At 44.2% G+C, this 24421-nt stretch overlaps 1 protein-coding gene across 1 annotated transcript in view; it reads left to right on the top strand.

Moving 5' to 3' along the window:
- LOC126474174 (dual oxidase) overlaps positions 1 to 24421 on the top strand; it is a 547064-nt gene that overhangs the window by 229742 nt on the left and 292901 nt on the right. Inside the window, exon 2 of the mRNA XM_050101634.1 lies at positions 16667 to 16750. Within this exon, the coding sequence (XP_049957591.1) occupies positions 16667 to 16750 (84 nt within the window). The remainder of the gene's footprint in view (positions 1 to 16666; positions 16751 to 24421) is intronic.

The raw sequence follows: 24421 nt of genomic DNA on the forward strand, positions 1-24421 counted from the left end.
AGCTCGCCTGCAAACCTTGCGGGACTAGCATTTCTGGAAGGGAGGATACTGTCGTCGATTGGCTTCGCCACAACCTACGAAACTGTTTCCAAAACGACCCTTTTACATTACACGTTTTATGAGCTAAAGAGAACTGGTAAGCGAACTCTATTCTAGAGATGCCCATTTATCTGATTATTCCGAGTTGTTACCTGTCCTTGTAAATCACAGAAGAATTTTCCTTTCTGCTTTGTAGATTATTCCTTTCGTTAGAAGTCTATGATATTGTCAGACGTTATTTAAAGCTTCCATTTTATTTGCATCCCACAGAGCAAGGAACAGATTTGATGCCCAAAGTTGTGCCTGACAAAAAGAGTGAAACACCCAGAGGACATGGCCGGGTGTTTGTGTAACTTCGTGCATATACACACCATCGGTGGGTATGTACGAGTAGAGCTGCAGTACTTTGTGACACTTAGAACGGTCATGAGAGTGCTTTGGTGACGTTTGTGTCAAGTTTCGTTGGCAAACCTGGTAGGATATGTAAGGAACGTGAGCAGCGTCAGTTTTGAATGATCGCTGTGAAGCACATGGAGGTGCGAGACAATGTTATCAGCAGCTGACAGGGTTCGATGGGTGTCTCATTGTGGATCCCCACCTGGTCAGCTGGTCGAATAGTGTAACACACGGATTTGCAGGGCGTTTGAATCTGACAGTGGCCTGACGTTGGACTGCATGGACAAGTAAGGGCTAAGATACATATGTCAAATTTCCAGACGACAAGGTCTGACCAAAGCAAGAGAGGATCGCTGTATTGTGTACCAAGCACATCGTAACGCTAAAAATCTGTTTTGTAGAGGTACAGTGGTGTTATTCCCGGTGCTGTGGTGTGTGGAGCCACGGCTGGCAGTAATTAAGCTCCAATGGTACAACGGTACATAACGGGTTTTCTCCATCTTTCTGTTACCTCTAATGCGACATTATCGTGGATCAATTTTTCAGCAAGACAGTGCTCGTCCACAAGCGGCACGTGTCTCTACAAACTCTCTACGTGTTTCTGGAGTACTATCGTGGCCAACGAGATTTCTAGATCTGTCAATCTAGAACATGTGTGGAACCATCTCGGACATAATCTTCGTCCCAGTGCCAGCGTTCAGAATATCAAGGGCCATTACAACAGTTGTGGGCCAGCTTGGCTCAGGGGAGCCAGTGCATGAATCCACTCCAGAGGGTACTGATTAGAGCGCTCATATTCCCAAATTTATTGTAAATTTGCCTCTATGTCACAACCAGTAAAATAACACCACACATCTTCCCGTCTCTTGAAGTTTCATTTCGTTTCCTCCTCCCGTTCTGGATACTTCACTTTTGTGTCAGGAAATGTACAGTTCCGTTACGTTGCTGTTATCGTCTTCAGTCCAAAGGCTGATTTTACGCATCTCTTCACGCCAGTATATTCTATACAAGGCTTTTCATTTCTGACTACTGCAACCTTCCAACTACAACCAAGCTTTGGTAGTCAAGCCTTGGTTTCCCTCTACAATTTTACCCCCACATTTCTCTCCGTTAGGAAATTTACAAGTTTTACTCGATGTGTCTCATCAACCAAACGTTTCTTTTAATCCAGATGTGCCATAAACATGTTTTCTCCCTAGTTCGATTGAGTACTTGTTACATTCTCTAATACTTTACTTACTTTCGTGTCCGGGCAACAACCTCTAAACTCTCTTCTTCCACCGAGGTGGCGCAGTGGTTAGCACACTAGACTCGCAGCTGGGAGGATGACGGTTCAAACCCGCGTCCGGCCATCCTGATTTAGGTTTTCCGTGATTTCCCTAAATTGCTTCAAGCAAATGCCGGAATGGTTCCTTTTAAAGGCCACGGCCGATTTCCTTCCCATCTCCCCTAACCCAGTGGGACCGATGGCCTCGCTGTTTGGTCCGCTCCCTAAGTCAGCCAACCAATCTCTTCTTCTAGAACGCTAAAACATTAATGGCCGTGTCATTACTCGGAAACAGAGCTTACTCTGTGCAAAGAAATTCCATCAGTGGGGACACGAGCAAATGGTGAATCGTCTGTGTTTTCCATATTCGCACTGATCCACGTTTGCTTTAGGTCTTGCGATTTCTGTTCTTAATCTATTCAGCACCGCCCATACTGTAGTTGACACTCTTGTGTGATTTCCACTTTGGGGTCTAGGTTTGTATTTTGCAGAGAGTCCAAACATAACGATAGGCAGCGGGTCTCAAGTCGGCCTTATAGCTGTACTGTCCGCTGGATAAAGCTCTTCCTTCACTTAACACGAGTTGTAACCGTTTGGTGGTTGTACATTAAGTGGCGTGGGTCGGTGTTTTGCACTTAGTCTGATATTTGGCGGTGCTATGGCCACATGTGGGTAAATTTTGTGGACTTACCCACCAAATATCGAACGCAAAGTAGTCAGTGAAATGGACCGGAGAAAGCAGCAAACCAGCCAACGGCACTTAATCAAAAGCATTCTCTAACCTACCTGTCCCATGAAGGACTCTTAGCATTCCGTGTTCCGTAGAACTCCAGTTTTTGTTTTTCCTGATGACAACGTCGCTTCGCGGACACTGTTCACCTTCGTAATATTTTATTTGGTAGGATGGCATCATCGTTAAACCATACAGTAAAGCTGCACGACCTCGGGTAATATAACGACTGTAGTTCCCCTATGCTTTCAGCACAGCAAGGCCGTGTTGGCTAATGAGACAAGGACGGATCAGTCAGTTATCCACTTTTGCTCCTGCTGCCAATGAAGTGATTGCCGCCCCTCTTCAAGCACTGGCCTCTCCACAGCGGTTCCCTTCTAGAAAACGTGCTGTACAGTAAGCGTCGTGCGGTGTCTGCCGCAGACGGCGTCCTCCAGACGGCGTGGGGCGCGAGACCTCTGGCTCTGCGCCCTGTTTGCAGGCTGACTAATAGCCGTTAACGGCCGGATGGTGTGTGGTGTATACGGTACGTCCGGAACGCAGCGGCCTCGCTCGCTTTCTCAGCCTCCTTTCAGGAAAACAGCTTGCATCACACGCGCCTAGCGGGGCCAGAAAGAACGTTCTAAATCGGCCGAGCAAATTATCCAATCACTCGCCGTTACAGTACTCGTTGTTCCGTCTTACCGACCCAAACGTTTCCATTCGAAAAGTTCTCCTCTATCAATACTACGGCAACTGTCAGCAAATGCAATGTCCATCTGTTTAATTTTCTGTGGTTTTGTTATGCTACATTCGTTTTTGGCTGGTCGATAAATTATTGTTTTTAGAGGAGAATCGCTCTTCTGAGTTCGAAATGACTAGCGTAACTCGTTTACAAATTCTTAATCCAGTCATGCCAATAGTCCCTCAAACCTAGAGTGGCATTCTGGCTTCTCCTTTCGCCACAAGAAATTTGCATGTCCTCTCGTTGCAAACTCTTCATTGTCATATTTATCTTACTGGAGCTGGCGCTCTTGCACGCTCTAATTGTTTTTGAGGTAACTGATAAATTTCGAACAGGCCTTTATGGAATTCCCGGACATTTAATCGATTTTTGCAGAAACCTATACCCTTTTTTATAGTATTCAGACAGACGTAAGACAACGACGCACTTAGTCGCTATTCCTTTTCGCATTAGTCGTAGAATTCGTAATGAGAAAAACTGTGGACAACTCCAACGTGGATATACGTTTGAATGACCAATTTAGTTTTACCGATCTAGATTTTGTTCATGACATCGTTCGTCTGGGCAGAAACACCAAAAGTCCACAAATTATGACTGACAAACTGGATGGAATGGCCAGTTCTGTAGGACTAAAATAGATAGAGATAAAAGAAAAACAACGTTCATAAAAGTGGAAATGTGTCTACTCAAATAACAATGCAACAGAGGCATTACAAGACCGAATTTCCTATGTGACAACCTTATAATTAGGAAAACTTCCACAGTTTTCCAACGAATGTGATCCATATGACAATTAGAATCCATACGTAGGCCCACCAAGCTGCGGCTGTACTCTGTCACCCAGCCGATGGCCATATATGTGCGTGAACCTGGAAAATATAAGAAAAATCAGCACAAAAGCTTAATGTTTTTCACCTGCGATGCTTGAAGCGAATTTTTTATATCAGCTATCACGACCACGTTTCAAATGGTGAAGTGCTGACAGAAATTGGTCTACGCTGTATGCATATAATCGTTGCTGGAAGAAGACTGATGCTTGCTGGGCATGTTCTACGCCTGGAGAATGGAAGACTCCGAAATCAGCACTGTTTTGGAAACCTCCAGATGGACACGGAAGTAGAGGAATACCTCGTGGCACCTGGAAACGAACATCTGCAATGCGTCTTAAATGCTTCCATATGAACTTAGAGGAAGATAAAACCTGTCAGCTGATCGAATTCGCATTAGGAAACCTGTTGGACGATATGCTACGTAGCGTTGGAGAAACTAAATCAAATTAAGTCAACATATTAATTCAAGCTAAAAATTTATTCATGAACTTTCAGTCAATGCTCACAGAAACAGATTAATTAAACAGGTTTCATCTGACGCAGCTACCAGCTAAGAAATGTTTACGGGGCGTTGATAATCACTAGTCGATTGAAACTAGTACCGCCGGCCGGTGTGGCCGTGCGGTTTTAGGCGCTTCAGTCTGGAACCGCGTGACCGCTACGGTCGCAGGTTCGAATCCTGCCTCGGGCATGGATGTTTGTGATGTCCTTAGGTTAGTTAGGTTTAAGTAGTTCTAAGTTCTAGGGGACTGATGACCACAGATGTTAAGTCCCATAGTGCTCAGAGCCATTTGAACCATTTGAGACTGGTACAACATTTACTCAATTTATGTGTGCATTGACTGAAATAAACTTCATAGATAAAATAATATGCTCACTGGTGCTCTTTGGCAGTAACTTGGTATATGTAGAAAATTAGTTTCATTAGATTGGTATATGTGATCATGATTGTCTAGTGGATAGAGTGCTAGGCTCTGGCTCTGGAGCACTTTCCCACGAAAGGCAAAGGTCCCGAGTTCGAGTCTCGGTCCGGCACACAGTTTTGATCCGCCAGAAAGTTTCATATCAGCGCACACTCCGCTGCAGAGTGAAAATCTCATTCTGGATTTAAAGTACAGTAATATACCGTTAGTGTTCAAGGTATCGATAACCATCTAAGCTCTGCAAGCACTGTACCATCTGTGAGGAAATTTAATGGTAGTAAGTATCTATCACTTTCACCCTGCCCTACTCCATTCGCGAGTCTCCAGTGACAAGAACCACAGCTGCTACACTGTCCAGTTACAGCAATGCGTAAAGCGATTATGTTCGACGTCAACGTGCAATAACCGCTCACAGAGAGCACAGGCTACCACTAGCAGTATATAAAGCATGTCGGGGGGACGCGGAAAACATCGCTGTCGTTGTCGTACTGCGGAAACCGAGTGATTTATCTGACTGCCAAAACGGCGTGATCATTGGCTTTCGGGCCACTGGTGGCAGCATCTCCGAAGCGACTAAGATCGTAAACTGTTCGCGTATCGCCGTGGTTAAAATGTACCGTGCGTGGCAAAATGGCGCTATCCAAAACTGGCACCGAGGCAACAGTGGTGCAGCACGGGGCACGGGCCATAGATAACAGGAGAGAACAATGGTGCGGGGATGTGTATGGGCGAACAGACGTGCAACTGTTGAGCAACTGACCACCCAGGTGAAACAAGGGGCTACCAGCAGTGTCTCCAAAACGACCGTTCAGCGAACGTTGTTGCGTGTGGGCCTCCGCAACAGACGCCTGGTTCATGCACCAGTGCTGATCACTGTTCATTGGAGACGAAGGCTGAAATTTGCTCTCCAGTATAGCAACTGGACGTCCACCGAGTGGCAAAATGTGGCCTTTTAAGATAAGTGACTCTTTGTGTCCAAGGGCATAAGATGCCTGAAAGCAAACACCGTGCAACAATCGTCGCATGAGTTCAGCACATAGGAAGGAGCATTATGGTCTGAGGAATGTTTTCGTGTCATTCCCTGGTTGATCTCGTCATTCTAGATCGCACAATGTATCTATCCTTGGGGACTGCGTCCACTCCTACATGCAATTTGTTTTTCCCCGGCACGATGGCACCTACCAGCAGGACAATGCAACGTGTCACACAGCTCGTAGAGTCCCAGCGAGCACCAGGAAGAACCGTTCTCCCCTGGCCATCGTACTACCTCGGATTTAAACTCAATCAATAATCTGTGGGGCCCTCTTGATCGGGCTGTTTGCGTCGTTGATATTCAACCGAGAAATCTAGCCCATGTGGCCACGGAACTGGAGTCGGCATGGCTGGTCATCCCTCTCGATATCTTCCACAATCCCACTGATTCTCTTCCTGCGCGTCTCGCAGCAGTCCGTGCTCCGAAAGGTGGCTTCTGACAGGTATTCACATTACTTTAACTGGACAGTGTATTTCCTCATGTATGAATGATTTTCTCTTATTTCAAAGTCAGGGTCATTGAAGCTGGTTCCATATGGAGAAATACAAGTTTGTTGACCTTTAGACGAACGATTGGTTCAAATGGCTCTGAGCACTATGGGATTAACATCTGAGATCATCAGTCCCCTAGAACTTAGAACTACTTAAACCTAACTAACCTAAGGACATCACACACATCCATGCCGGAAGCAGGATTCGAACCTGCGACCGTAGCGGTAGCGCGGTTCCAGACTGAAGCGCCTAGAACCGCTCGGCCACACCGGCCGGCATTTAATGGAACGGATGCTCTCGGAGTTTCAAGAGCGAAATTTTCCTCGTGGGGCAGTAGATTTCCTATAAGGCCCTCCTAGTAGATTATCGAATGAACACTTTAGTTTCGCTTTTGCATTGACCAGTCAAACAGTTGACAAATGTTGCCTATCTCTTCCGTTGATAAGGCTTCCAGACTCATGAACAGTATTCCGAAGTCGTTTGAGAAGAGAGTTATTTACAAATTGATTTGTTTTAATGACTTTTAGGATTATTCTAAATAGTGTCCGTGTAAGCTACGCCTTCTTCACAACTAGATTTATATGTTCAATGTATGAAGGACGCTTCAGGGCTATTGGCACCTTGGTTGTAGAGCACATATAACGCATGTAGCTGAGACGCACCATCGACTCAAATTTTGGTGGACGACGCTTCAAATCTCCATCCGACCATCCCGATATTAGGTTTCATGATTCTCCTACATCGTTTAAGGAAAATACCGGGGTGGTTCTATGAAGGGACACGGCCGATTTCCTTCCCCACCCTTCACTAATCCGAGTTTGTGCTCCGTCCCTAATGAACTCATTGTGCCAGCAGGACATTAAACGCCAATCTTCCTTTTCTTGTAGACGAGAAGTACTCCAACTAGATCGAATAATGTAGTTGCACCGCAATCTGCAAAGTATCTGACTTAGCAATTTACTGACGCAGGAGATAAGAGTACTTCAAAATTTACAGCCCCAATCGACCCTAAATGGGGAAATGTTACATTGCTACTAAATCATCGTAAATTTTACTGTTCCAAATTTTATTCAAAGGAATTCATAGTTTATGTGTTATGCACTGTTTAATTGGAAATACTAGATCTCCAATGATATGTTATATACAAAATAAGTACGAAACGTCCGGTTTTATGCCCTATAATGACAATTTTATTGCTCAAAATGTTATTGGAAAAGAATCATAATTAATGTTATGCACTAGGACGTTAACTCCAAGAGTATTTTAGACACAAAGTGAGTAGAGTCTTCTACTTTAGACAGTATTATTAGAATCTAAGCACGACCTAGCTCAGTGTTCTGTACAAGACGCTGTTGAGCAGTGGTTACAAAATGTCATCATTCTCAATTTTTTCGAAGGAGAAAACGAGCATATTTTTCTCCCTTAAGGTAGTTGTAGGTTCTGCTGCTGCTGCTCGGGTGAAGTTCCCCAAGCAAATCACCCGATATGTACTGTCAAAACCAAACTCAGCACCATCCATATTGCGTAATTTCAGTAGCAGAAGTCAAGATTAGCACTGGAGAGCGTCAACGGGATATACGAAGGTAATCCCAAAAGTAAGGTTTCCCATTTTTTTATAAGTACAGAACTCTGTTTGTGTAGCAGTTGGTCACACTGTTATGAAGAGCGCTTCACGCGCTGTGTGTAAACATGCGCACGCCGCGCTGAGGCGCTCAGTCTTGGCTTGGCAGCCGTTGAGAACGAAGCTCCCGTTGGATGTTACCGCCAAGTGCGAATTGCGCGCAGTTGTTCGATTTTTGAACGCAAAGGGCACTGCGCCGGTTGAAATCCATCACCAATTGACGGAACTGAATGGTGAGTCGTGCATGGATGTCAAATTCAATTCAAAACCGGAGAAGAGAAATGCTGAGCAAGGGCGTACACATTCTCCATGACAACGCTCGCTCACACATCGCTCGGCAAACCGTTGCTCTCCTGCAACAGTTTCAGTGAAACATAATCACCCACCCACGCTTTAGTCCTGACATGACACCCAGTGAATATCACCTGTTCCCTATTAAAAGAACATTTGACCGGAAAGCGATTCAGCTCGAACGACGAGGTGAAAGAAGAGGTTCATAACTTCCTGAACAGCATGGCTGCGAGCTGGTACGACATGGGCATACAAAAACTGCCACAGCGTCTACAAAAATGCATCGACAGAAATGGTGATTATGTCGAAAAATAGCTAAATGTTCAAGCTGTAAACTGATGTAAACCACTGTGGAAATAAACAGATCTATGTACTTAATAAAAAAAATATGAGATCTTGCTTTCGGGATTACCCTCATAACACTCTTCTAACTGTGACGCTTGATATTTCATCTAAGGTGCCACTCTAAGGTTAATTGTAAGTAATAAAACGAATATTCCAATTATTAAAAAACTAAAAATTCGTAATATTATTTTATTCATGGCTGTAATTTTCAGCAACTGTAGTATATATTGTTCACAATAAAATAAAATTATTCTGAAAAATTCGTAATATTTACAAGAGACCAGTGTCAGCAAACTGCCAATAAATAATTTAACCATTGTTAACAACAATATTTGACGGGAAGCTAATCAAGAGTGCGTTTTGCTCATGTGTCCAGGTGGGCGGGAACCGCGAAGTTATACAGACTACAATCATAAATTTTGCGATGTTTTACTAATCTAGGGTTAAGTTCCATTTTAAAATAATACAAAATTTTCTGTTGGTTCCTATTCCTCGCTTCTGCGATCGTTGTAGCGGTAATTTAATGTCTATAGTTCTCTCTCCATGCTGTAAAAGCCAAGTGAAATGTGTGAAATTCGCTCACATTAGTAAAGATTACTTTCACTCGCCTGTTTACGCAGGATGGCACATTTTCTGTCAGGAAACATCGAATAATATTTTGATCGTGAAGGGCTGGTTGTATTTTATAATATAAGAAACGTTGTACCCTAATGCTCTTAGTCTAAATTGACAACAGTCGCTAGTGCCTACGTCTTTCGGGATCAGCAAAATTGCGATCAGCACTGCTGTTTCACTGCAAAGAGACTGCGCTGGAACGCAGCTCTCAAACTGTAACTCGCCACGACAACTCGTCCGAATATAGCTGCAGCTAAATTCCAATACACATTACTTCCTTCCTTACTCTTCCGAGCCACTGTTACAAGGTGTTCCAGCGTCTCTGGAGGGTGGAAACCTCCTTCCATTATAATATTGCTGGTTGCACGCTTTCAGCAGGACTCTACACATTTTAAGCCATTTCTTATCGATGACTATGAATGCCTGTGTTCAGCATATCTCTGATTTTCGACACTTTGATCATATTTCATCATCATATGTACAGCTATCTTGGCTGCATGCAGACAAGCTCAGAGATTTCCATACTCTGTGTTCTCTATTGTCTCATCAACAAACAGTGTCCCTCATATCTTCCGTCGACCTTCGCGCTCCTTTCTGAACATTATGGCAGAAACACCCATGAAAATCATTTCTGTCTCACTTCATCATTCAGCTACTTTCTTGAAGTCCTTCTCAGTAGCAGGATCCAGACTCGGGAATTGCGTCCCGCATTATATTAGAGAAGTGAAGAACATCTCCGGCTTCAGAAGACAGTTAATGGCGGATTTACTAAAGCAAAAGCAACAATAAGGATTACCATTGTCCCTATACGCACACGTTATCCTTGCACATCCTTCTTCTCAACTAGTTCTTCCTCTTTTTCTAGTATTCTTAGCTGGTGCAGTCTCCTTAAATTTCCTTTTCCCAGAACTCTACACATCTGAAAACATCTATCTTGTACACTATAAATTCTTTTTATGTCTGCCGCTATCATTAATGTTATTTTTGTCATTATTATTGTCATTATTACTACTATTATTACTATTAGTGGCAGCAGCTGCAGTAGTGCAAGTACTGCCAGCATTAACTTTGTTAGTTCATAGTTAGTATTGTTACTCACATTGCCACCTGAGACACGTAAATCATTTTAATACTATTCGTCCTATTAAAATTGTTATTTCTTAGGAGACCATGATGTAAAAAAGACCGTATGTGTGAAGTCTTAGTCCGAGGTAAGAGAGGGGCTGCTGGCCCTAATACGTTCAGTTTGAAAACATAAAGAAATAAAATTGTTCTTCAGAGATGTAAAGTCATGCACTTCAAAAACAGGCAGAAACATAGTGACTGTGAGTCACAATTTGTATGGATATGGAATGGAATGATTACATAGACCCAGTCATAGGTAAAACAAGTGACGGACTTCGAGTCATTGTTTTGGTACTATTGTTGATAACAGCATAGGCACAAATGTCAGTAACAGGTATTTATTACTCACAACATCACTTAACAGCTTTAATTTCTGATCCCAATGTTGGCCACTTTATAATTTTAATCGCTAGTTATTTTGGTTCGTGCTTCGCGAACGGTCTCCTGTGATGAGACGTTTATGTTCATGCTTACGCCTGTATCCTACGGTTGTAAACGGAACCCGTATAATCATTTATTATGTGACACAATCGCTGTACGCACGTGAGAAAACATCTAGTGATGAGTAACCATTCCCAGAAGAAAACATCCAACAGAAAAAATAAATATTAATACTGTCCACTGAAATGCTGTTCATTAAAAATAATATACAATGACGCATCTGGATTCCTTTATTGCGCGTAATCGTTATTGAGAACGTAGCCTTGGCACGCAACCACCGTCACACCTATGCCGCAACCAGAGTAATGACATGCGCAGAAGCTGCCAGCTGCGACGTTCTAAACACTGAACGGCACTCTACCTGCCTGAATGTGCAATTTTTGCAATTTCTGCATCGGTAGCGAAAGTCATACGAGTGTGCTACACGTTGCGCCATTCGGCCTAATTGTGTAAAACGATCCCGGGCCTCGGTAACGGGCTGAAGATTGAAGCTGAAGTGGCCAACCTGAATATACCTCCCACTACTGTATGTGCACAACAGTACCGACTTCTCAAAAACAGTTCATCAGAGATTTTGAAAAATACCGCATGGTTATAATTACAGTGCAGCTGCTCACAGAGGTACAATGTGGGCTGTAATTATCGTATGGCAGCGAAACTTGGTAGATATGCTAATGTGTTTATGCGGAACCGATTTACGATGGAAAAATTAGTTCCAATTAGTGCCACTACATGCAAATCTGGCGCTGTACACTATTTGTATCGCGCTATGACACCCACACTATCATTTGACAAGCCAAAACGCGAGTGAATGGCATAGTTGTCGAGTAAAGAGACCATGCGCTGTTAGTGAAACTCTTTTATGTGAAGGGCAACAATTACAGCGCTGCATTGAGAGAGTATCACTGACGGAAATATCCGAGGAGAGGCCCGATGTTATTAAATGGTTTAAAGAACATGATAATGAAGTACGAAAACATGCGTGAGCTTGGTGTTGCACCTGGAATAGGATGCCATCCTACCCTGGTGGCAGTTATTGACGAGGTGAATATAATGGTGAAATATGATTAAAGAGGCGAACATGAGAGATATAACGAACATAGGTATTCGTAACCATCTACGAGAAATGGCTTGAAACGTGTACAGTACTGCTGAAAGTATGCAACCAGCAACACTATTTTGGGACCAACTCGAGTAACCGTCTGCAGCAACGTTCTGAATTTGCTTTTCGATTTTTGGCACTGATCTAATTTGACGACATGAGGCCGAGTAATACACACACATCGATAAAGGTTTGACATCACCTCGTTTCCGAGAGTTCCGAAACGTGTGCAGAAAATTGGAATAGAGATCAACATAACCATCATTTCCGCCCTATGAAAACCAAACATTGCATGTTATACCACATACAGCGAGATCTTCAGAGGTGGTGATCCAGATTGCTGTACACACAGATACCTTTAATACCCAGTAGCACGTCCTCTTGCATTGGTGCATGCCTGTATTCGTCTTGGCGTACTGTCCACAAGTTCATCAAAGCACTGTTGGTCCAAATTGTCCCACTCCTCAACAGCGATTCGGCTTAGATCCCTCAGAGTGGTTGGTCGGTCACTTCGTCCATAAACAGCCTTTTTCAATCTATCCCAGGCATGTTCGATAGGGTTCACGTCTGGAGAACATGCTGGCCACTCTAGTCGAACGATGTCGTTATCCTGAAGGAAGTCATTCACAAGATGTGCACGATGGGGGTGCGAATTGTCGTCCATGAAGGCGAATGCCTCGCCAATATGCTGCCGATATGGTTGCACTATCGGTCGGAGGATGCCAATCACGTATCGTACAGCCGTTACGGCGCCTTCTATGACCACCAGCGGCGTACGTCGGCCCCACATAATGCCACCCTAAACCATCAGGGAACCTCCACCTTGCTGCACTCGCTGGACAGTGTGTCTAAGGCGTTCAGCCTGACCAGGTTGCCTCCAAACACGTCTCTGACGATTGTCTGGTTGAAGACATATGCAGAGAACGTGATGCCAATCCTCAGCAGTCCATTCAGCATGTTGTTGAGCCCATCTGTACCGCGCTGCATGGTGTCGTGGTTGCAAAGATGGACCTCGTCATGGACATCGGGAGTGAAGTTGCTCGTCATGCAGCTTATTGCGCACCGTTTGAATCGTAACACGACGTCCTGTGGCTGCACGAAACGCACTATTCAACATGGTGGCGTTGCTGTCAGGGTTCCTCTGAGCCATAATCCGTAGGTTGCGGTCATCCGAAGCAGTAGTAGCCCTTGGGCGTCCTGAGTGAGGCATGTAATCGACAGTTCCTGTCTCTCTGTATCTCCTCCACGTCCGAAAAACATCGCTTTCGTTCACTCCGAGACGACTGAACACTTCCCTTGTTGAGAGCCTTACCTGGCACAAAGTAACAATGCGGACGCGTTCGAACCGCGTTATTGGCTGTCTAGGCATGGTTGAATTACAGACAACATGAGCGGTGTTCCTCCTATCTGGGGGAATGGAACTGATAGGCTGTCAGACCTCCTCAGTATAATAGGCGCTGCTCATGCATGGCTGTTTACATCTTTATGCGGGTTTAATGACATCTCTGAACAGTGAAAGGGGCTGTGTCTGTGACACAGTATCCACAGCCAACGTCAGGAATTCTGAGAACCGGGGCGATGTAAAACTTTTTTTGGTGTGTGTACCAAGGAACGACCGCAGAACTGCCAAATTTGGGATATTGTTAAACCGCTTGTTGTGCACGAAGAGACACTGCCGTCGCCGTAAGTGACTGTGTGGTGTGGATTCACAAGCACCTTTATTCTCGATCCGTTCTCCTTTGAAGAGAATACACCCAGAGAGCCTGTCAAGTGCACGGCGACGTATGCACGTTATCGAGATCTTCTTCTACAGCCTGTGATTCCTAGTTTGTAAGAGTGCAGCTGTGTGGAAACAATTGTCTTCAGATTACCCAGTGTAAGACCTGCTCAATATAATCTTTCATGAACGTGTTACCTCAAGGGATTTTCCAGATGCGTGGCCTGCAAGATCACCTGATCGCAATCCATTTCACGTTTGGCTCTGGGAAATATCTTAAAGAATGCGTTCACCACAGACACGTTCGGTCTCTACCTGATGTGAAGCCCGTTATCAGTTCCACGGGAACTGCTGAAAGCAACTGTTGAGCACGTCGTTTTACGGATGTAGCATCCCGTTGAGGTCTCCAGTGCTCACACAGAAAAAATTGAGTAAGTGGCAGGTGATACATTATGTGATCCACTGCAAGTACTATGACAGTTGGGGGGGAGGTGAGAAAACTTGGATTTCATGGTCGAGCGGCTCCTCATAAGCCACACACCACGCCGGTAAATGCCAAACGACGCCACGCTTGGTGTAAGGAGCGTAAACATCGGACGATTGAACAGTGGAAAAACGTTGTGTAGAGTGACGAATCACAGTACACAATGTGGCTATACGATGGCAGGATGTGGGTGTGGCGAATGCCAAGTGAACGTCATCTGCCAGCGTGCGTAGTGGTAACAGTAAAATTCGGAGGCGGTGGTGTTATGGTGTGGTCGTGTTTATCATTGGGGGGCTTGCACCCCTTGTTGTTTTGCGTGGACGCTATCACAGCACATGCCGACATTGATGTTTTAAGCACCTTCTTGCTTCCCACTGTTGAAGAGCAGTTCGAGGATGGCGATTGCATCTTTCAACACGATGGGGCATAATGCACGGCCTGGGGCGGAGTGGTTACACGACAATAAAATCCCTGCAATGGACTGGCCTGCACAGAGTCCTGACGTGAATCCCATGGAACACCTTTGATATGTTTTGGAACGCCGACTTCGTGCCAGGTCTCACCGACCGACGTCGATACCTCTCCTCAGTGCAGCACTCCGTGAAGAATGGGCTGCCATAACCCAAGAAACTTTCCAGCACTTGCTTTAACGTATGCCAGTGAGAGTGGAAATTGTCACCAAGGCTAAGGGTGGGCCAACACCATATTGAATTCCATCATTACCGATGGAGGGCGCCACGAACTTGTAAGTCATTTTTAGCCAGGTTGTCCGGATAATTTTGATCACATAGTGTAGTAAAATCAACAGTACGCCTTTCTCAATTGTTTGACCTTTTCTGCTAGTGTCCCATTCCTAATCCATTACATATGCAAACATTTCTATACGTCTTTCTTGTAATCACAGCACTAGATTTGCACCTGGTGGCCAAGATTGGATTTTTTATTTTATTTTAGTGTGCATCTGTTCCGCCATAACGCATCAGAATAGCTACCACGTTTCGCTGCCATACGATAATTACAGCCCACTGTGGACTTCTGTGAGTAGCTGCACCGTAATTATTGCCACCCGGTATTAGGTGTTACGCTTTTGAGAGAAGCACAGTGCTGGCTTTTAAAATTGTAATACTATGAATACTATGAAGAAGGAATGTAAACAAACGTCAATCGGACATGACGTGTGCCACAGGCTTGGATATGCAAATGACGAGTGTTTCAAGCGCAATTGTACAAAGTATCTAGAATTAACACCGTCTACTTTCTGTGTACAAGAAAACCTTTCATACTGACTCTCTCATTTCAATGTTGTTTGTATAGGAGAAGATCGTGTTATGTCTCGCATTAAAGCAGGTTCCAGAATTCGACGTCTAGGTTCTTAGCCAATCGAGATTGCTGTTATTGATTCTGCGAAACTGGTGCTCGTGTTGTCCGCGAACACTCGACTGTCTTGCGTAGAATCGACGGATTCTGGAGGAAAACAATAACACGAGGCGGGTTCTCAACGGCCACACGTAACTAACACCAGAGAGGACAGACACTTCATTCGCTCCACTGCAGGATCGTACAGCCACGTCGCGTGCCTGGGGGCACGAGATGGGTTTGTTTGCGGCAAGACAAGCACCCTCACGGACAGCGCGACGGCGTCTGGAGCAGCCCGAACTGCCAGCACAGCGACCCTCGATGCGGTAGCGTTGAAAGGTGCCAGATTAGTTGTGCACTCAGCAACAACAGAGGATACACTCATTGCTCAATGTCTTTTTCTTATAAATCACTTGGTATAAAGGGCAACCACAACTGTGGTAATACGTTTCGACGGATGAAAACCGCAACAGCTACGCAAAAATGATTTAGTTATCATGGAACTTCCTGACATTATAGTCACATCTTCAGGGGACAAACTGTGGACCTAAAGAAGATATAAAAACCGTGATTAGAACTACCTTAAACCAGGACGTACCGAATCGATACAACATTCATTAGCAAGTAAGGAATACAGACCTTTCAGTACACAACTCAGAGTGTCATTCACCCATTGGAGACAACTGGTGATGGGTTACCAAGAGCAGAAGCAGTATGGAACGACGTACCCGTATCTCTCATACGAGCTCAATTCGACTCCTTTCCGAAGCAGATAGAGCCACTGTTGCTTTTGGAGATGGCAGCTACACATATAAAATTTCGCACCCTGTATATCCACTAATCACCTGCACATTTACTCGTATATTCTTTTTGCTACATTTTAATATGCGCTTTAAGTAAAATCTCATGTTTCAATTTTAATGGCGAGCAGTGTTGTTCCTGTATAACAACAGACACTCGGAGTGTTCGTAGTGGCTCTGACCTCCAGCACGAGAGGCTTGTTAGTAACTTGGCAGTAATCTAGTTTTCATGTCAGCCTGTCCGGGCGCCGCAGAGGGAATCGCTGCGGACGCAAGAACTGGCTCTGTCAGCGGCAGCGGCACTCGGCATTGACGCGCGCCTCTCCCTTGTTACAGAGCAGCAGCTGTACAGCTTCACCGAGAAGCAGCGCTACGATGGCTGGTTCAACAACCTCGCCCATCCCGACTGGGGAGCTGTCGGTAAGTCGCTGAAACTCTTCATCATCTATTTGTCTCAAAGTATCTGGTCAGAGCATTTTGCTAAATGAAATTCTACCTTAAAGTGCATAATTTGTCATAAATGTTTGAAGACGACGATTTTTCCTTTACTCACTAATCGAATTTGTCAACCCTAACGGAAAAACTTCCACATTTGAAACCGCAGGTGGTATCTTCTAGAAAATTAATAACTGTTTTTCTACAAATGGAGTGTCCCTGAACCTTGATAACACACAATACATTCCATTCACAACACTGCACAAAGCCTGACCACACCATTAGAAATAAAGCACGGGATTAAATTAGTACACGAAACAGAATATTCTACATTCTTAGATAATTGTATTGATAAGAATTTGAACTGGAAGTCACGCTCTATGGATCTCAAACGACTAAGTTCTGTAGTTTTTGCGTTAGGTTTAATATATTTTGTAGATGAAAATTTCGAAATTATTTTAATTTTCCCGTTTTCATTAACTAATGTTCTGTGGCATCACAGTCTCGGATAAACAGAAGGTAGAGTAAGTCTGGTAGAATTGGATCATTTTTTTTTTTCTTTCACCATAAAATTTGTGTGCTTTTTGACCCTTTTTCTGTTTCTGGTATCATGTTCGTCCAGAGTCTTATACAAATTTTAATATACTATAGTTTTAAGTGCTGAAGATTAGATGGGTAAATCACATAACTAATGAGGAGGTATTGAATTGAATTGGGGAGAAGAGGAGTGTGTGGCACAGCTTGACAAGAAGAAGGGACCGGTTGGTAGGACATGTTCTGAGGCATCAAGGGATCACAAATTTAGCATAGGAGGGCAGCGTGGAGGGTAAAAATCGTAGAGGGAGACCAAGAGATGAATACACTAAGCAGATTCAGAGGGATGTAGGTTGCAGTAAGTACTGGGAGATGAAGAAGCTTGCACAGGATAGAGTAGCATGGAGAGCTGCATCAAACCAGTCTCAGGACTGAAGACCACAACAACAGCGTAGTTTTAAGGCACTGACACTTAAAATACATGACATATGGTAACATTAAAACATACATGAGTGGTCCATCTTACTCACAGATGAACCGGCGAGATGGACCAGTGTACTGAGAAAGATGGACCGTATACACTGATCAGCCAGAACATTATGACCACCGACCTGCTGAGCGAGGTGGCGCAGTGGCTAGCACACTGGACTCACATTCGGGAGGACGACGGTTCAATCCCGCCTCTGGCCATCCTGATTTAGGTTTTCCGTGATTTCCCTAAATCTCTCCAGGCAAATGCCGGGATGGTTCCTCTGGAAGGGCACTGCCGACTTCCTTCCCCGTCCTTCCCTAATCTGATGAGACCGATGACCTCACTGTTTTGTCTCCTCCTTCAGACAACGCCAACAACCCTCCAACAACCCTCCAGCCACCAAGCTACTATCGACATAAACGCGTCCAGGCTGTAGCAGCGTCACCGGACAAGATGCCTACTAGTCAGTTACACACACTGTGCGTGTACTATCAGTGAGCGTGCTATCCGTGTGTAGAATGGGGAAGGCGATCACAGGCACAGTGTGAAGGCCTGGACGCTCGGTACAAGCATTTCGGAAACTGTACGACTTGTCCGATGTTTGAGCAGTTCTGTGGTGACTGTCTTCAATATATGATGAAATCAAGGTCAAACCACGCCCAAACGTCATGGAGTTAGGCGGCCGTCTTAAGCTGGTCAGATTGGTATAACAGGACTTGTGGCGAACAGTGGGAGAACTAACATCAGACTTTATGTTGGGCAAAGTATAAGTGTGTCTGAACACTCAGTGCACCGAACACTCCTAACGATGCGCCTCTGCAGCCGACGATCCATCCATGTGCCAATGTTAACAACACGACACTGGCAACTGCGAATGAAATGGGCACTTGAACGTCGGCATTAGTCGTTGGCGCAGTGGTAGAGCGTTTCATGGCCTGATGATGGCAGAGAGCGAATCGTCGTTTTCCACGGCAACAGCTCCTTGATGCCTGTACTGCGAGACAGAGACAAGCTGCTGGCGTCTCCATTATGCTCTGGAGAATATTTGCGCAGACATCCATGGGTCCAGAGGAATTTTTGCAAGGCACCATGACGGCCAAGTTCACTCGTTGCAAACCACGTATGCCCCTTCATGACGATAAAGTTTCCCGACAGCAGTAGCTTTTTTCAAAGACTAGACAACGAGCCATGTCACAAGGTCAGGTGTGGGATGGAGTGGTTCCAGGTACACAGTGGCGAGTTCCATTTGATGAGCTGGCCCGACAACCAGCCAAATCTGAACGCGATCGACCACATCTGGAATGGTATTGAACGTGACATCGGAATTCGTCGCCTCCTCCCCGTAATCTACAGGGGGTGTGCAGATGTGGTGCCACCTCCCTCCGGCGACCTACCAAGGCCTCGTTGTTTCCATGCCACGGCGCGTCGCCGCTGTTATCCGTGTCAGGTGGACGTACCAGCTGTTAGGTAGGTGCTCATAATATTCCGGCTGATAAGAATAAAAATGGCTACATATGACGAAAATAGTCAACTAAAAGTGCATATTTCTTATTTGGAATAATGTTATAATGAATACAGAATTATACTGTTATATATTTTAGTCCAAAACCTGTTGCTGATTTTGCTCAAGAATTAGTCCGTCTTTCTCTTACCGCAGTAGGTACACTTGTTACCAAATGTTGAACAACACTTATATGACAATCATAAACAGGAAACAGGCAGAATCCAATAGTATTTTTTTACTGGTTTCGTAACAGATTTAATCACACCCAGCACATTCATCTTCACCCCATTCATCAAAGCTAGTTTCGTAATCTTCTACAATGTCTTCATTGTTGTAGCTTTCTCTTTCTCTTCGCGGTTTCTATATTTTCAGGAGAGTTTATCACTTTGGATTCAGTTCTTGTCTCCATCTTACAACTCGTGGTTTTATCAACAGAAGGAACAGGTTAATATTTCTTCCAAACTTTTGTCGGTGTTGGCTTAGGAGCAGTCAGTTTTCAAGTCATAATATTAGAAGTTTGAGGTTTAGTAGAAGTGGAATCCCAAGTTGTTAAGTTGTACAGATAACTCTGCTCTTTTGATGTGCTTGGGATCACTAGGTCTTTTGATGAGCTTCGAAGTGGCTGGTTGGACTGTGTCTGAGATTCTGCTCTTCCATTTGTTGGCACAGATGCACCTTCTGACAAAAAAGTATAGTCTGGGACTGTGGCCATATTGAACGAGATTGTTCCATATGCCGTGAAGCCACTTCCACCATTTTCAAAGGTGGCTGATTTAGCCCATGCTGCATAGAGAAGTTTTCAAATTGAAAAGGGTTAATTTTCCTGGCTGGCTTATTCATCATGATAGTGTTGCAGGCACTGTAAATATAGATTTTCAGTTTTAAAAAATGTGCGCTCCAGGGGTTTCAACCAGTGGGATGTATGTTGAGGTGGACTCATTGAAATAATCCCTTGTTCCTCTGCAAACTCTAACGTTTCCAAACATCTTGTGTGAGACTGTATCCATTACGTAAAAGCATTACTTTTCTGGTTGCTTTCTTGAGATTGAAATGGGTGTCTAACCAATCCAGGAAAATACGGTTATTTATACAGACTAGTAGGACGTTCTTACAATTGCACCAGTTAACATTCCATCCACGAATTCTTGCTTCAGGTTTTTCCCCTTCCTTATAGAAAAGGGCGGAACAAATGTACCTTCGCTATAGACATAACAAAAGAGGAGATTGTTTCCCCTTTTTCGTCAGATGTTACCGAAGTGACATTTCTTGAGCCTCTGATTGCCATAACACTGCCAAGTTTGTGCTTCGGTTGCGGATAGGTTTCATATCTGTTGTAGACTTGACCTGGATTGCCAAACAAATCGTTTTCATACGTCACAGTTTCAAGAAGTTTGAAATACTATTTTACAATGGCTTCAGTCATTCCTTTTGCTCGAGCGACTGCCTTTCTTGTAACTACAGCCGGCCGGTGTGGCCGAACTGTTCTAGGCGCTTCAGTCTGGAACCGCGCGAGCGCTACGGTCCCAGGTTCGAATCCTGCCTCGGGCAATGATGTGTGTGATGTCCTTAGGTTAGTTAGGTTTAAGTAGCTCTAAGTTCTAGGGGACTGATGACCTCAGATGTTAAGTCCCATAGTGCTCAGAGCCATTTGATTTGTAACTACATTTTGATTATGTCCAGTCGTAGCCGGCTTCTTTCGTATTGAAAGTATGTGGTATATTTAGCCTGCTAATTCAGTCTCCACATAGTGTGAAACCTCTCTCTTATAGTTTCTTAATACGAGCATTTAGCTTTCATTCATTCTCGATCACCAGTAGAGTGTGAAATCCCAAACTAGCCTTAGAATAGTTGTTTGACTGCAGTTTTCTTTTTAGGGTTGTTTTAGGTATACAGGAAGCTTTACCTGCAGCATTGACACCTATGAAATTGTCCTACACAGCATTCATGGACTTCATCAGTCCATCTTTAGTCCATTTCCTCGCTCACTAGGCCCAGTTCTCTCTTAAAGTATTTTTCTGAAACAGCAAAATATCAGCAACGAAAAGACGCATATTCTCCCATTACTTTTCAGAATATGAATTAAATTTTCATGACTACATAAGCTAACTTTAACGGTGGTCCATCTCTCCCGATTATCTAGGACAGATTAGACCCACCTCCACTTCTGTCTGTAGGTAGCGAACTCAGTGAGCATTTTAGTTTAGTTTCATGTCTAAACTTATGTCAAGCTGACAGTAAAAAACTGTGTCAATATTGTGCAGACGAAGTAATAATAATAAATTGCGTAACTACGTGATAAAACTTTTCGGCTTACCAGACCAGAGGACGTGATTCTTCTCCAGATCTGAAATGAAAAGAACAGCACCAGTTTTGCACCGCGTTCGTTCACAACAAAAGCTTCCTCTGTTCTCTAGCGGCGCATTTCTGAAATATGCCACTGGTCCGTCTCAACAAGTGGTCCCACTCTCCGGGACGTACTCTAATCGAATGTTATCGAATTAAATCAGGCGATGCTGAGGAAATTACAATACGGAACGCACATTCAAAGCAATATATGAGTTTTGCTATTAGGGGAACAAGATAACATGATGACCGAAGTAGAGAGGATACAAAACGCAGAAGAGCAGTAACTAGAAAATCATTTCTGAAATGAGGAATTCGTTAAGATCTAATGTAAATTTAAGCATAAGAAATCCGAATGGGGAGAAAAGAAATTTATAGGACAACCTCCTTAAAAGTCGTGTTCGGCTGTTTGCAGACACTGACAGGCATAAAGAAACAGTTACACGTTTTTCGTGACGAGAAATCCTCAACTGTTATTCATCATCAGTGATCAAATCCTCTACAGTTTTAATTTATTGATTTCTAAGAGGAAAAACACAACCCGTTTTCAGGACATAGGTCCCATTTCCAGATGCATCTGTAAAATTACAAATTAATAATAACACCTGCTAACACGGTTAAAATAATCAAAGCTAAACAGATCTAACAAAACTTCTTAGAAAAAATCACTATACTTACATTGAAGAGTGAGTTCACAAACGGTGCCTAACTCAGGTTAAATTAGGTAAAACCGTTTTAAAATAGTGCGTCCGTGTTACGTAACATGCAACAGAATATTTACTTCCGTCCTAGGTCTGTCAGTAAGCCTCTTACAGAGGAGGAACTACATAAAAGGACAAAGATCTCCAATTGGAAGAGCGGAAACCACCGTTAAATGGAACGAAATATATATAGTATTAATGACCCGACATTCCAAATCCTCCATTACAAAACTTACAACGGTCCGGGAAGTTTTGGAAATTTGTGGTAAGAGCCTATGGGACCAAACTGCTGAGGTCATCGGTCCCTAAGCTTACACACTACTTAATCTAACTTAACCTAACTTCCGCTAAGGACAACACACACACACCCATGCCCGAGGGAGGACTCGAACCTCCAACGGTCCGGGCCTAGTGGCGCGCCACACACGAATCCGCACGAAGACAGATGGGCGGTTTTTCGAACACTGAAACGTCCAAAAACGGGGTAATATAAACCGTGCACCAGCAGGGATGAGAGGAGAGCAATTTAACCTCTGAGTAAAGCATTTATTACATTCAAGTTACAATCATAAATAATACGTCAAATGGAAGAGCAACTCGGATAGTTCTTCTTACAAAAGTTCTGTGTGAGCACCATTCGTCACACGGCACTCATCGAACTGACAGGCGAGTTCTTCGCCAGTCTTGATCAGTGGAGTAATTGTTGCAAAATTTGTTTCACTCTCGTTTCTTAGGTCGGGTAGGTCAGCTGGTAGCTGAGGCACGTACACAAGATCTTTTATGAATCCCCCAAAGGTGAAAATCGTACACATCAGATCAGATAAACGTGGAGGCCATGCAAAACAAGCTATGTCATCCGGTGGCCCCTTGCGACCAGTACGGCAGTCGATTATGTTGTTGTTTATCCAATCGTGTGCTGTTTACACCAGTGGGCGGAGCATTATCTTGACGCCAAGAAAGCTCTGTGTGTCAGCTTCTTCCAATTGACGGAAGAGCCATAGTTCTAGTGCATGAAGATAAGAAATACCAGATAGAGTTGCTTCACTGTAAAATAAGACCGATAAACTTTCCGTCGGAATATGAAAATGGTTCAAATGGCTCTGAGCACTATGGGACTTAACTGCCGTGGTCATCAGTGCCCTAGAACTTAGAACTACTTAAACCTAACTAACCTAAGGACATCACATACATCCATGCCCGAGGCAGGATTCGAACCTGCGACCGTAGCGGTAGCGCGGTTCCGGACTGTAGCACCTAGAATCGCTCGGCCACTCCGATCGGCTCGGAATATGACACGAAAAAAACTCATTTTAGAGGAGTCTTGTTGCAACTGTACCATCCCCTGTGGATTTGCTGGTCACATTTCCATTTAGGTGAAACGTCGATCATCACTGAAGAGAAAATCTTCACCATCATGCAACAGCATGCTCCATGGAAGTCTCAGGAAACAGCAGATGCGCATGCACAAAGGCATACGAACAGAATTGCTCTTTCCTTTGATGTACTGATTAAAATTGTAAGTTGAATGTAATAAGTGCCACAAAGCCTTAAAAACCCGATATACATTTTGAAACATCCGGAACTTAAGTCTGTTATTGTCACACCTTCAATAACTTCGATTTGTTTGTGCTCTGTTGCTATCACCATCTCATCAGTATAACCAAAATTCCTCCACGGAGTGGCTGGGGTATGTGCAAGCTATATACACTCCTGGAAATTGAAATAAGAACACCGTGAATTCATTGTCCCAGGAAGGGGAAACTTTATTGACACATTCCTGGGCTCAGATACATCATATGATCACACTGACAGAACCACAGGCACATAGACACAGGCAACAGAGCACCCACAATGTCGGCACTAGTACAGTGTATACCCACCTTTCGCAGCAATGCAGGCTGCTACTCTCCCATGGAGACGATCGTAGAGATGCTGGATGTAGTCCTGTGGAACGGCTTGCCATGACATTTCCACCTGGCGCCTCAGTTGGACCAGCATTCGTGCTGGACGTGCAGACCGCGTGAGACGACGCTTCATCCAGTCCCAAACATGCTCAATGGGGGACAGATCCGGAGATCTTGCTGGCCAGGGTAGTTGACTTA

The sequence above is a fragment of the Schistocerca serialis genome, chromosome 4, assembly GCF_023864345.2.
Source record: "Schistocerca serialis cubense isolate TAMUIC-IGC-003099 chromosome 4, iqSchSeri2.2, whole genome shotgun sequence".
Taxonomy (NCBI): Eukaryota; Metazoa; Arthropoda; class Insecta; order Orthoptera; family Acrididae; genus Schistocerca; species Schistocerca serialis.